This window comes from Falco naumanni, chromosome 7 (assembly GCF_017639655.2).
Source record: "Falco naumanni isolate bFalNau1 chromosome 7, bFalNau1.pat, whole genome shotgun sequence".
Lineage (NCBI taxonomy): Eukaryota > Metazoa > Chordata > Aves > Falconiformes > Falconidae > Falco > Falco naumanni.
The window spans coordinates 72390905-72403934 of NC_054060.1; the positions used below are offsets into that span (position 1 = coordinate 72390905).

At 39.9% G+C, this 13030-nt stretch overlaps 1 protein-coding gene across 3 annotated transcripts in view; it reads right to left on the bottom strand.

Annotated features, from left to right (window-relative positions):
* SPTBN5 (spectrin beta, non-erythrocytic 5) overlaps positions 1-13030 on the bottom strand; it is a 101667-nt gene that overhangs the window by 21799 nt on the left and 66838 nt on the right. For all 3 annotated transcript variants that reach the window (XM_040599967.1, XM_040599965.1, XM_040599966.1), the window contains 9 exons: positions 11484-11602; positions 10736-10850; positions 8856-8969; positions 7202-7323; positions 6403-6565; positions 4391-4579; positions 3261-3338; positions 1727-1899; positions 589-679 (listed from right to left, as the gene is read on the bottom strand). In XM_040599967.1, the coding sequence (XP_040455901.1) occupies positions 589-679; positions 1727-1899; positions 3261-3338; positions 4391-4579; positions 6403-6565; positions 7202-7323; positions 8856-8969; positions 10736-10850; positions 11484-11602 (1164 nt within the window). The remainder of the gene's footprint in view (positions 1-588; positions 680-1726; positions 1900-3260; positions 3339-4390; positions 4580-6402; positions 6566-7201; positions 7324-8855; positions 8970-10735; positions 10851-11483; positions 11603-13030) is intronic.

Below are 13030 nucleotides of genomic sequence, written 5' to 3' on the forward strand. Positions count from 1 at the left end.
CTCCGACCTGTCAAGGCTCTCCTCTAATATGTATAAAACACAGGACCAGTGAGCAGGGACACAAATGAGCTGTCTTTCTGAGGTTCTACTTCCCAAAGCTCCTCCCATCTTTCATAATGAAGTGACCCCTGTATCTGTTCACCAGCACTGTTACCTGGAAAGGGGGCTGTCTCCATGAGACAGTCCCCAAGCAGTGAAAAAGTGCATGGGCACATGTGTGCATGGGAAAGAAAGGGCAATTATCTCCCTATTTCTAACCCACTATCAGTATCTCACAGGAAAAGAACTGATCTGTCTCTTCCCATGAATTTTAAAATGGTAGCATATTCCTTTTTAATGCCTTTATTTCTTCTGCATTTTGCTGGCATCCAGTTCACAGTAGATCTTTTCATCTGGTGACTGAAGGGAAGCTGTGACTTTGAAAGCAGACAAATATCCCTTCACTCTTATCCTCATCTTTCCCAATACCATCCCATTCCAGACTCACTTCCTTGATTTTTCTCACAGTATATCCCTTCAGGGATTCAGATCTATGCAGTGCAGTATGTTTTAAGAAAACAGAATACCATGAATCCTGTGTAACTGTACCTCAAAGGAATTCCTCAGCAACTTCTGCAGAAGCCTTGATTCCTCCAGCAGATGTCTGCGAGCAGCAGCATTCTCCAGCAGTTTCTCTTTTCTGAGATGAAGACAGATGTGTAAAAGCCACAGAATGAATTAGACAGAATAAGAGTTTTCAGTTTTCATTTCTAAACCACACATGCTCTAACCCTCCATTCTCTAGGAGAGAAATGTCCGTAATACGCAGCCTCCAATTATTTAGACCATCAGAGAAGATGCTCAGGACACTATAGAAAGGTTTACTAGCAGATAGGTATGTTTAAAGTACACACAGATTCTGTATATATGATATCTGCCTCTAGGAATCACCATTATTGCCTTTCAGGGTACAACAGAACATAAATTCAGTATCTTTCTTATACAGAAAGCCTATGAGTATGATGGTATTTGTCACTGATAAACCAAAACTACAACATCCTTTCATCTTTTTTCCAAGTGTTTTTCCAAAGCAGCACTTTATTCATGTTAATGCAGGCATGGCATAGTATGATCATATGAATAAATTCATATGTTCACTTGAATCATAATGGATCTTCAATCCCTCTTCATAAATTTTACGTATATCTTTTCATATGCCATAGCGCTGAATATAACTGCTTCTACTGTCAGCATTTGCTTAAGATCAGAAATATGCAATGTGCCAGGAGAAAAAGTAATTCACATGAAAGAGCAAGATCTGATCAGAAAAACTGCAAATTCCCTAACAGACAGTTTGAGCAGGGCTTTAAGATCAACCCCATTAGAGCAGTGAAAAAGCACTCGTGTAGCAAATGACCTTTCCTGATGGTATTTAAAGATAATAAAGTATTAATGGCACAGCAGGCCTCTGTCTTTTCTTTGCAACACTGTCCCTAAGGCCAGGCCAGGATACAGAACTACAACGCCTTTTTCTGAATCACACTCCCCCCTCAACTGTATTTCAGAAACCTCCTAACGAAATACTGACTAGACTCTGGCCAATTTGGCAAGACCACAGGGCAAAGTGCAAAGCTGAGTAAATGCAAACCAGTTTATGGTTCTCAAATCATTTAAAGATATTAGTTACATGGGGAGAGTCTCACTGCAAAATAGATGGGTGGTTGACACGGGAAGGGTTTGACTTCACCTCCTCAGAACAGCCCGGCATCTGTTGGTGATGTTGTCCGAGTCATAATGCTTGTTCTGCATTAGCTGCTGAGCAAATGAAGCCATCTCATCAATTTTCTCCATCTGAGCTTCCAGGGTTTTTTCAAACTGCGTGTGTTTCCGCTGTAGGCTCTCCACACTAGACACTGAGTCCTGGATAGAGTTCAACAAAGGGAAGCTGTTTTCAGTCAGAGTTTTTTCACCTGCAACACCCATAATCCAGAAACTAAATGGCATTTACCCCACATTTGCAAGCTGTCAAGAAAATGTATTGGTCTTTGAAATTTACTGGCACTGAATCCAAAACTTGGGACCTAAATAATGTTCTATGCATGGTCTGAGGCCATTCCTTCAGTGTCAAAACTGAATTAATGGCTGATGCTTAGCTTCTTCTGCATGTTACCTGAGATCAAACTGACATCAGACTGAGATCAGTTAGAGTGAACAAATATATCATAGAATGAGATTAAAATTAGAGCCTCGGTTTCAACCCATGGAATTTGGAAGAGCTCAGATCCAGATCTGAATGTGAGGACTGGAGTCTGACATTACAGTTAATCTGGAGAGAAACACAGAATTTGACTACTTTAACATTTGTGAATCCCAAGCTTAATGAGTCAGAGTTCTCTTTTCAGCACCCCTCTGCACTTTTAATTTTAGAATCAGTGGTGTCAAAATGTTGTTGCCACAATAAACTCTGATCTCCCACTATTCTAAAGGAAGCAATAAAGCTCACATCAAAATGGCACAGAAAAAAAAAAAAAAACTATCCAAACTTCTGGGTGCTTACATGAGTCATTGGAAGGAAAAGTACTCACAGAGCATTTTCTGTACATTACTGAGCTTCATATGACTGGAAAACCGGTGGCTTCTTCTAAGACTCATATACCTCAATGGAGAGACTATAAATACATGCCTCCAGGCTGAAAATTAGAGACAGACACCAGCCACTAGTACTATATGTTTTTCATACTATTTGCACCAATTATATCTACACCGAACTCTGAAATGTAATTGTAGTTCCTGCAGACACAACTAATTTGGTAGCACTACCTGTACAAGGTGCAGGGTAAGCTAAGTATCAGGATGTATATCCAGCATCCTGCACAGCTTTTGCAACCCATGCATCAGTCTGCGGTTTCAGTTATTGCAGTGTTACTGGTACCTGAGATAGGTAAATTTAAAGCTACGCCGGATGCATCAGCAATGACAGCAGTGATGATTTGCACACTGCTGGCAAGTGTATTTGTGTCAGATATGACCAGCTAGAGAGATGCAGGCTCATTTTCCTGCTATAATTGGAGTAGTTGGACTGTTTCATTACTCCTGAGGCTGAGAATCCTATCCTCTGTAAACTATCAAAGAAAGAAATCTGATCCTAAACTGTCAACAAGACAGAGCAGCAACTTCAGAAGGAGAAAGATCACAGGGAGGTTCAGAGCACATCATCATACTTCACAGCTCCCTTTCCTCCAGACTGATTGCAGAGAAAACTAATTTCTCAGAGCACCTACCCCTAAGTCCTCATTAGCTAGGAAGGCCTCTTTGCTGCTGAGCCAGCTCTCAGTCTGTTCCACATAGCCATAGAATTTCTGTATAGGGGGAAAAAAAGCAGTCATAAACATGGTGTAAAGCAGAGGCAAACCTGACTTTGGCAGAGTATGCTGAAAAACCCCAAACTGCATAGCACTACATGACAATAAGCATTAGATGCTACAAAACCCACATGCATAACAATTATTATTGTAACTTTCTCCTTTATAGTATCATTTTTGGGGGTCTAAGACATAGGACACAATACAAGTACTGGTAGCTTGCTTACTGATAGTGTAGAAGAGTGCTGTGTGTGAGGTAACTGGCCAGTAGAAAGGATGGTTAACATGGTCTGAAATAAGTAGAATGTAATGCATAAAGAAGCGTGAAATCAGCCCTGTCCACATGACTTAAGTTCGCGCATATATATATATATATATATATATATATATATATATATATATATATGAAGCAGTTTAGATGGGACTAGTAGCACCAGTTGTTATTTAAGGTACTTGACATTCCCCACTGTAAAATCTCCATTTCAGCTATTTCTAACTTTTGCCAACAAGCCATCTGAGCAGAAATTTTGAAAGTGAGATGACTGTTACAGGGAAGTATTTCTGGAAAACTGCAGCCAAACCAGTTCTTTTCTTAGAAAAAAGCCAGGGAAAGAAATACAGTATTTCTGTCCATGCTAAATTTTTCTTCAGATTTTTTTTTTTTTTTAAAAAAAATACTTGCTTGTCTCCATGTTTTTTCTGTGAGGTTATAGACTTCGGTAGGGTAGTGATGTTCCATTTTAAGTATATGCCTTTTGCCAGCTGCATGACAGTCTGATCGCATTTCACTAAGTTTTATAGCCTTTGAAAAACATATGAGCACATATGCCACAGAAATTTCTTTGATTTGTAAAGGCACAATTTCTAAAGACCTGCCATCACTGAAGGTGCTGGGCTCTCAGCACGCCTCCCAGAAATCGGTGAAACACACTAATAATACCCAGTGTTTAATGTATAACTTTCATTGTACCATCTTAGAAATTTGCTGTTTATACAGAGGAAAGCTGTCAGTGGCATGTGCATTCTCTGCTGAATGTTTTTCTACTCACCTGTAAAACTTGTGCCTGAAACAATTTTCTATATTGCTCCTGCCATGCTTGGATCAATTGAGACCAGGCTTGCTGTAGTCTGGAGAGGGACTGGTGAATCTCAGGGGTTGCGTAGTGACCAGAATTGGCAAGTTCTTGACCATAGTTACTGAGAGAGTTGAATCTTTCCACTCGTGCTTCAATCTCCTCCTAAAATATATTACTAACGTTGATGTCAAGGGTTTACAGAACGCCAGTTATTCAGAATACAAGCCTTCAGGGGAAGAATATGGGCTGTAACTTTCCAACACTAATATTTGTATGGAAAATCATTCACCTTTGAGCTATGTTACTGAAAGAGCACAGAACTGCCTAAGAGAAAACAATTATGGACAATAAATGACTATACTGCTCTAGGAACAACTGGTCTCATACAAATCAAAATTGGGATTAAATTTGAAACAGATTAGAAAATGCTTAGATATAAATGAACACCGTTTTGAGCACCCATAATACCATACCCTCCCAGTCTTCCTACATAAAGGTGGTTCTTATAAGAAACTTTCCTCTCCTGCCAAATAAGATGGCATCAGATTATTACATTAAAGACACTGGTTTACTTTATTCCGTGGTGTTAAAATGAAATATATTTAACTTTTGCCCTTACCCTGAGGAATTAAGTTATGCCTACATACTGAATCCTGAAGGTGAAAGCACTGCAAACAACCACAACCCCTGCAAACTGAATGTGGAATTCCTAATGTAACTGATTTGAAAATAAAAATAACCATGCTGTGAAATAATACCATGTATTAACTCATAAACCACCATAAAACCCATGACATGTACTGTTAAATGTCTGAAATTTAACTGCTGGGTTTAGGGCGTAATGCTGTTCAATCATAAGTAACAAAACTGTAAGATAGCCATCCTATTTGTTTAATTCGCATCAGCAACTTGTGTTCAACTCTATTCTCTCCTAAAAAGTTTGGTTTGAGCCACTAACCTGAATGAAAAAAAAACCACCCTCCACTTGCCTATTATTTTAGTCACCCCAATACAAAAGAACATATTGCCTGGATTCCTGCTTTTCTGTTTACTAACAGATACTAAAGCCTTAGATCTTGCTACCATCTAAATTTGGAGTACACATCAGTGTGTTTGGGTATTCCTATTGGGACAAAGAATTATTAGCAAAAACATGGTTACATCTGTGACATGAGAGAGCATTGTTAAAGTGGAAGACTCTGAAAAAGAAGATGACTTCAGGTACTTCATACTAAATTCAAGTCTAGAAAACTGATCAGAATTTACAAACCATTCGTGCTAATAATGGGACCCACAAAGCACTGGATATTAGTCATGATTCTGGGAACATGATTTTTAGAAAAAAAACCACATAACTGCAAAGAAAAGCCAACAGCTGAAAAATAGCTATGATGCTTGGGAAAAAGCAAAATATTAATGGTTTTCTAGGGTTAATTAACAATATAACTCCTTTTAGAAAATTCACCAAAAATATTAGCCAAATAAGCCACCAAAAGATCATGTGGTAATCAGTACTGGGATACGAAGTGTTTCAGAACTGAATGTGTAGTACCATCCAATGGTAACTTACTGCCCAGTGTTAGACAAACTGCTGTTTTCCTCCCAGGCAAATGGAGTTTGCATGACAAAATCTAACTCAAAGCTAGAATTAACTGGCATTAATTTTTTGGTAATCTCGATAAAGAGATCAGCAGTGAGTGTGTTTTGATACTGACCCAGCTTTTTACCTATAGGGTTGGACAGCAGTTACAGACAAGAGCTAACGGGGCTTTCTGACGCCCTTTGCAGAGACATGAGCTGCCAAACAGCCCATGTGGTAAATGTTCTGTCAATACGTAGGTGACTTCTGCTTCTACCCTGTTACTGAAAACAGTCTTTTCACCATGTTATTGACAGGTGCATGCAGCAAAATTCTGCTATGTCTGCAGCAATTAACTCCCATTGGAAATATTCCCAGTATAACTGGAAGCAAAAATGATACTTGCCTTTCTCTCCTGATGCTCCTCAATCATGCTTTCTGCTTCATTTGCGCTTTTAGGAAGCCCCCTCGCTTCCATCAAACCTCTGATGTTTTGGGTCCAATCTAGCATCTCCTTCATCTCCAAGTTAAACTTCTGCAACCGATACGAGGCTGCCAGCTTCTCCTTCCTGCCACACAATGTGCAGTTCACTATTATCCAACACAGAATTATCTAGCTGCCTCTCCCTCCCCATTTGCAGAGGAAGGTATCCAAGGAGAAGTCGTATGAAGTGAATTCAAGCCTCCTAGCTTTCTGTTACAGCTCCTAATGGTCAAACCAAAATCACAGGTGATGCATGCTGCATTGGAGATAACAAGCACACCTCATTTTCTATGCCAGTTCATTAGGACAAGAAGGGTTAAAAAGCCTTCCTAGCTGTTGCTTTCAGCAATGATTACAGCTCAGGCCTAAGTCTTTCTTGTTCGGGAAAGCTTCAAGAGAAAAGAAATCTTCTAGAACCATTCAAAAGTAAGTCTTTCACAAAGGCTTCATGATAGATTCAACTGGATCATCTGGAGGAATTTTAGTAACATTATTTAGTGGGATAAACCACAAACTCACTGTATTAGTTTTCCCAGAGTCACATCAGTGGAACTTTTCTTGTACTAAGTCACACTTATTCCAATGCAGGTGCCTTAGCTGCCTATATAAACTTTGTAAAGGATCCTCAAAAACTTTTATAAGGCCTCCAGCAAGTCGATTTGAGACCCCAGGGAGCAACTGTGCTCCTCCCAAGAGGTACACAGATCATCAGAAGTCTTACCTTTGTTTGGCCTGTCCCTGGAGTCGTAGCCAGTTGTTTTTCATCTCCTGTTGCTTCATAGTCAGTTTGACATTTATGGACGGATTCCTTGTGGAAAGGCGGAAAGATTCCAATTCCAATGGCTGGGAAGAGATTTACAGTGGGGTGAATTTATGCCAAGAGCTTGTATTTGTTCTGAGTTTGCCTTTCAGGAGTAGTTCATTTTAAGATCCCAGTTTTCAAAACCAGATACTTAAAATAACAAAATACACAAAGGGACTTACTATATGCATTGTGCAATCACCCAGGTGAAGAAAGAGAAGTGTGTGTTCCTTTACATGCACAAATGTTAAATTTACAATTAAGTAAGTAGTTTTGCAGAATAGAGACAAACATAGAGGACAATGAAGTGCTAATTGTAACCTCTATTAGCTTAATCTAAGGGTAAAAAACCCCATGAATATGTGGCAGTACACAGAAGCAACCAGATTTGCCTTTCAGCAGAAGACTCAGAAATCTTTTGTATCTATCTCAGCTAACAGCAGCATCAAAACGCAATTTTCAGTGCAGACTTCTAGTTGATGCTGTTTTCCTTAACACAGCCTGATAAACAGTAATGAACACTCACCAACCCGGGTTTAAAGTTGTTATCTTTCTTGTAAAACTCCATCAAATTGATGAAAATGAAGAATTTTAATCATGCAGAAAGGAGAATATGCCAGACTGGTTTTAATCCATAGGAAAAGTACAAATATTATACTTTGTACATGGTATTTGTGATAGCATGGAAAAAAAACCCCACAAGACACCCCCACACCAAACCCAAACCTTGCTCATCTTTGTTTCCATGCAGCACGCCTCTGCACAGCCTTGCTAATGCTATCTGTGGAATGTTGACGAGTCATCACCCACTTTTCATATGAAAATTGGCTAACAAAGTCACAATGTGTTAAGGTATCACACACATAGTCACCATTTGCATACTACAGCGAAGAAAAAAGTTTAGGGAAAGTTTGCAAAAATAAGTTCTATATGAAGAGGCTTAAAGCTGTAACCAACAGTGAAAACCATGAGAAGTTGACATAAGATTTCTGCTTCTGTGGTTTAGCTGAAAACATCTCTTTTTATTAAAAAATATGCCATTACATAGGAAGTCAGACCCATATTTAACACTCAACATTAGTCCTAAACGATGCAAACTGGTCATTTCAAAAAAGCCAGAGCTGATCAGGCAGGTAATTAGAACCAAAGAGTTCTGGTTTTGATGTGTGTGTAAGAAAACTACATATACTGTGGGATTTGCATTTTAGTTCTAAACAGAACTAGAGTCGTGATTTTGGTTCAAATCAGTACAGAAACTGAGGGAAAGATGTAGAGTTTAATTTGGATTCCACACTTTTCAAGTGTCAAAAAGTCCAGTCTGGCTTGTAGGTGAGGACCAGAGAATCAGCTAACATGTTAAAAATGGACTTTTCTTAGATTTGTTGCATTAAAAGAATATAATTTGATATAATAAAGTAGGATTAAGCAGCACAGTATCTTACCGGGAAAAAAATTGTGCTGCATTTGCATTGCAGTGCAATTCACACTAGTAAATCATGCTGATTGTTGTACTGTTCCCAAGAAGCAAATACAAACTTTTTTACAGTATCCTCTACACTTCCTAATTTCTTACCTCCATTTTGGACTTAATAACGCTAATTTCTCTCTCCATTTCTTCATGCCTTCGAATCAGGTTTTCCACACTTTCCACATCTTTCCCATAATCCAGGGCTTGTATCAGTACACTCTGGAGGGGGCAGATGCAAATGGTGAAGATGACAAAAAGCAAAAGGATCATATCATAATTCTTTCAAATAGTCTCCTCCCTCACTTTTTTGTATTGCCTCCTGAATGTTCTTATCAACAGGGCACCTTGTCTGCACTCCTTACACAGACTGAACAAGAATTTACAACTCTTTGAACAGTGGCAATTCTATGTAAGGTGCCTTTGGCCATTCACATGTAAAACAAAGACAGGAATGCTTCCCTGCATTTCTCAGTCTTTCTTTTCCCTTTTTTCCCTTACACCAAAACAGCCAAATATTTCCCATTGAAATGTGGCACATAAATTTTCAAGCATGTTTTATAAAATTCACACTCAGAATCCTAAGAGAAATGAAATCCCATACAATGAAGAACGCATTTGTAGAAGTTATAAAAACTTCAAACCAACAACCTTGTAACCTTAAGTATCTGCCTACTGACTTACAATTAAATTAGTATCATTAGTTATGTGGATGAAATAATTGGGCTTTATAGAGCCTTTTTCTTCTATTAATCTCAAAATTATGATCCCAGATATGCATTTTTACCTCGATTATCTGAAGGAATACGATTTTTATACAACTCCTCAAATGCACATTTAACATGTCTGCATTGCACAGCAGGGAGAGCTATGCAAGCTACTGTTGAATGAGCTAGCTTTGAATCTGGATCAATAGAAATCGCTATATTCAAGCTAAGGAGATAATTCAGAAAAAGCTCTATGGTGGCTCATCTAACTGGCTATGGTATTCAGAACCATCTTGGCTCAGCACTGTCTGAAGGAGGTGCACACCTGCGTCAGTAACACAGCAAAAACCAGACACCAGTCCCTTAGCTTCTCCGATTTCTATCCTACTTACTGCATCTGCCTGTGTTCGTTCCCTGTGGAAGGATTCACCAGACCACATGGAGAAGTTCACAAATGCAAAGAAGCTGCAACTTAATTACTTGTGTAATTCTCCTTACAGTTAGTGGAAAGACAGACTGCTGGAACATGTTTTATCCCATCCTCAAGAGGACATCTGAAATAGGTCAGACGCACTGAGCTCTAGAAGTACCTGCTTCTTTCTATTGACTGTGGAAGAAACCATGGATGACTACTTTGGATATAGCAACTACTCACCTAATACTAAAAGTATTTTAGGCAATACCTTTTGACAAGAGACCATTAATTAGAATCACAAAATAATTTAGTTTGGAAGGGTCCTCTGAACATCATCTAGTCCAACTCCTGCCCAAAGCAGGGCCACCTTAGATGAGATTGCTAGATGAGATTTGGATGTTTCCAAGGATAGAGAACCCACAGTCTCTCCAGGTAACTTGTTCCAGTGTTTGATCACTCTCGTTGTGGGTTTTTTTTTCCACTTTACATCTATTTGGAACTTTTCTTGTTGCCATTTGTACACACTGACTCTGCCTGTTTCACTATGAACCTCCAAGAAGAGTCCGGCTTCATCTCCTTTGTAACCTCTCATTAGGTAAAGAGAGATCCCTTTTTATTGCAGACTCTACTGTGTCATTTCTCACAATACAGTTCAAATGTACCTTTTTAGCTGTGAATGCCTTAAAGTTGGTGATCTGCAGTGTTTAATGACATTTCAGCCTTCCTACAAACCTGATACACAGACAACTATCAAAGGTCACTGCTGGATACTCAGTATCCCTCTAGCAATGGGCACGCCTAGGTTTATCACTGTTGGCCAAATATAACATCTTCCCATTTCAATTAGTCAAAATCTGAGAACTTACCTTCTCAGTAATTCTCTCTGTGATGTCGTCAATTTCTCTGATTAAGGCATGAATCTCTAGAGCTCCCTCTAACTTCTTCCTGTATGCATTCAGGTTACCATGGAAACTGTTCCACCTTTTATTGAAAAGAATACTTTAGAGGTGCATTACAGAGGTAAGGATTTCTACAGCTGAGTTTCATAATGCTCAGATCTAAGTAAAAGACAGGATTTCTGAACTACCTTATGTATTGATCTCGAATTCCCCACAACAGGGGACACATCACAGAGATAAAGCATCAGCCTGACAAGACTAGCTGGCTATATTTATTCCAAGTTTTCAGGATGGTTTGGGGGTTAAAAGCTAAAAAGTACCAATTCGGTTTCCCTAAACTCTCAATAACCTCACAATCCCTAAGTTCATGCTTTTGGTTCTTAGCTAGTGGGCTGTGAAGTAGCAAAAGCAATATGCGTTTCACCAGGACAACTATGTGCACAGATGGAAGCTTCATGGATCTAGTGTGTGAAGTGCTGTAAAGTGGCATGTTTGCCTCCAAGGCTAGAAACACAACTTTGCCCCTGCTGGATTAGAAATCCTTCTGGCTAACTGCTCTGACAGTCTCAGAAGGCAACTCCAGTGTCTGATGGCTAGTAGTCATGATATTAAAGAAGGAAATACACGTTGCAAATCCCCCATTTACCCCAGCCCAAGACACCTCATCTTCCCTTCTTGTTTTCGCTTTACACAGAAGCTTTAAAAGCATACTCACTTCTCGCTGAGCTGCTTCCGGCGCTCGTATATCGTCTTTGTTTCTTCCTTGTTCTGTCTCTCCAATTTCATGGCCAGCGTATTGATAGCCTTGATGTGAGCATCATCCACTGTCATCTCCTGTAAAGTCAGAAAAGGAACAAAGGTGTATGTTTGAAATGCTTGTTACTGAGTTTTCCACTGCAACGTGAAAACCAGCAGTCACAGCAACAAGCAAGAGATTTACCTCACTACCAAACATTTCAGACACATGGGCTTTGCTCTGCTACAACTGCTGGTGTTACCAGTCCCTGATGAGAAGACAGTAAAGGCAAGGAAGAACATCAATGACTACAAATACAACAATGATCTAGGTCTAAATGAGGACCCTTGGAGCTTCATTTCTAAGCCAGGAATCCCAGCAGGGGCTCATTTGCTGAAGAAACATAGGTGGCTGTTGAGGAACTGCTGATGTGTGCCAGTACTCGCTTTTTTTCTAGACAGGCTTCTGTCCAGAAGTGCCTTCTGTACTGTGGACAACAGGCTTAAAATCTACAGACCTAAGAAACCCAGACAGCCCATGCCGTTGCGCTTTCTTCTAAAGCAACACCACTGCATTTTAAAAGGTATACAGAGTCTTCAAGGCAATTTGCTTCCCGGGTATGTACCAAAGAAAGGATAATATTTGCACATTGCACGTATCATCTGGACTATAGTGGAATAATTGTTTTTTTGGCGCATGATGGACAGCCAACACTGAACACTACTCTAAGATTCAAAAACATTCTCTGTTTTTCTAAGACCAGTAAATCACAAGCTTGGCAGGGAGACATTAATCACTGGTGTAGTAGAAACACAGCTGCAGGATGCCAGCACACTGTTAACAGAAGTACTGACTCCATTTGTGTTTTATTTATGCTACGTCCAAACCAATGTGCATGCTTCCATATGTGCTTTACAATTATACAGAGCCATAAAGTAAACAAGAGAAACCAGCAGACCAGCCAGATATTCTTCAGAAACCCTGTAGTCGCCTCTCCTGGGAAGTAACAGCAGCACAATGTGACAGAATACGAGTAGAAAATCTGGCTGCCATCAACGCAGGATGATTGCTCCCTACCCTGATCTCAGATCTGCCTACTGTGGAAACCGAGACTGGCTGGCTGGACATGCTGTGCCAGGACCTGCCTGCTTCTGTGTGTATCACCTGTGAAGCAGTGTATAACTAAGCATTAGCCATGAGGGTGTCACTGTCCCAGCCTTTTTCTGCAGGAGTCGTGTTCACAGTGGCAGAGGAGCAGTGGCTACACGCTGACAGCATCTAAGGCTAAGAGTTTCCTGCAGACATAAAATCTGCCTTGGTTTAAGGAGACCTTCCTATTTAGAGTGTTATCTGACTAGAGAACTGGGGTGTTCCTGCATCTTTCAGCATCCTTCTTTTGGATGGTACAACCTGTAGCAGAGCCCTTGCTCCATCCCTTAGCTCACAGTTCAGCTGGTGAGGACTGAAGGGCCAGCGAAGGTCTCTTCACTAATGCCCTCGTGCTGAAGCTGAGTATTTTGACCCTC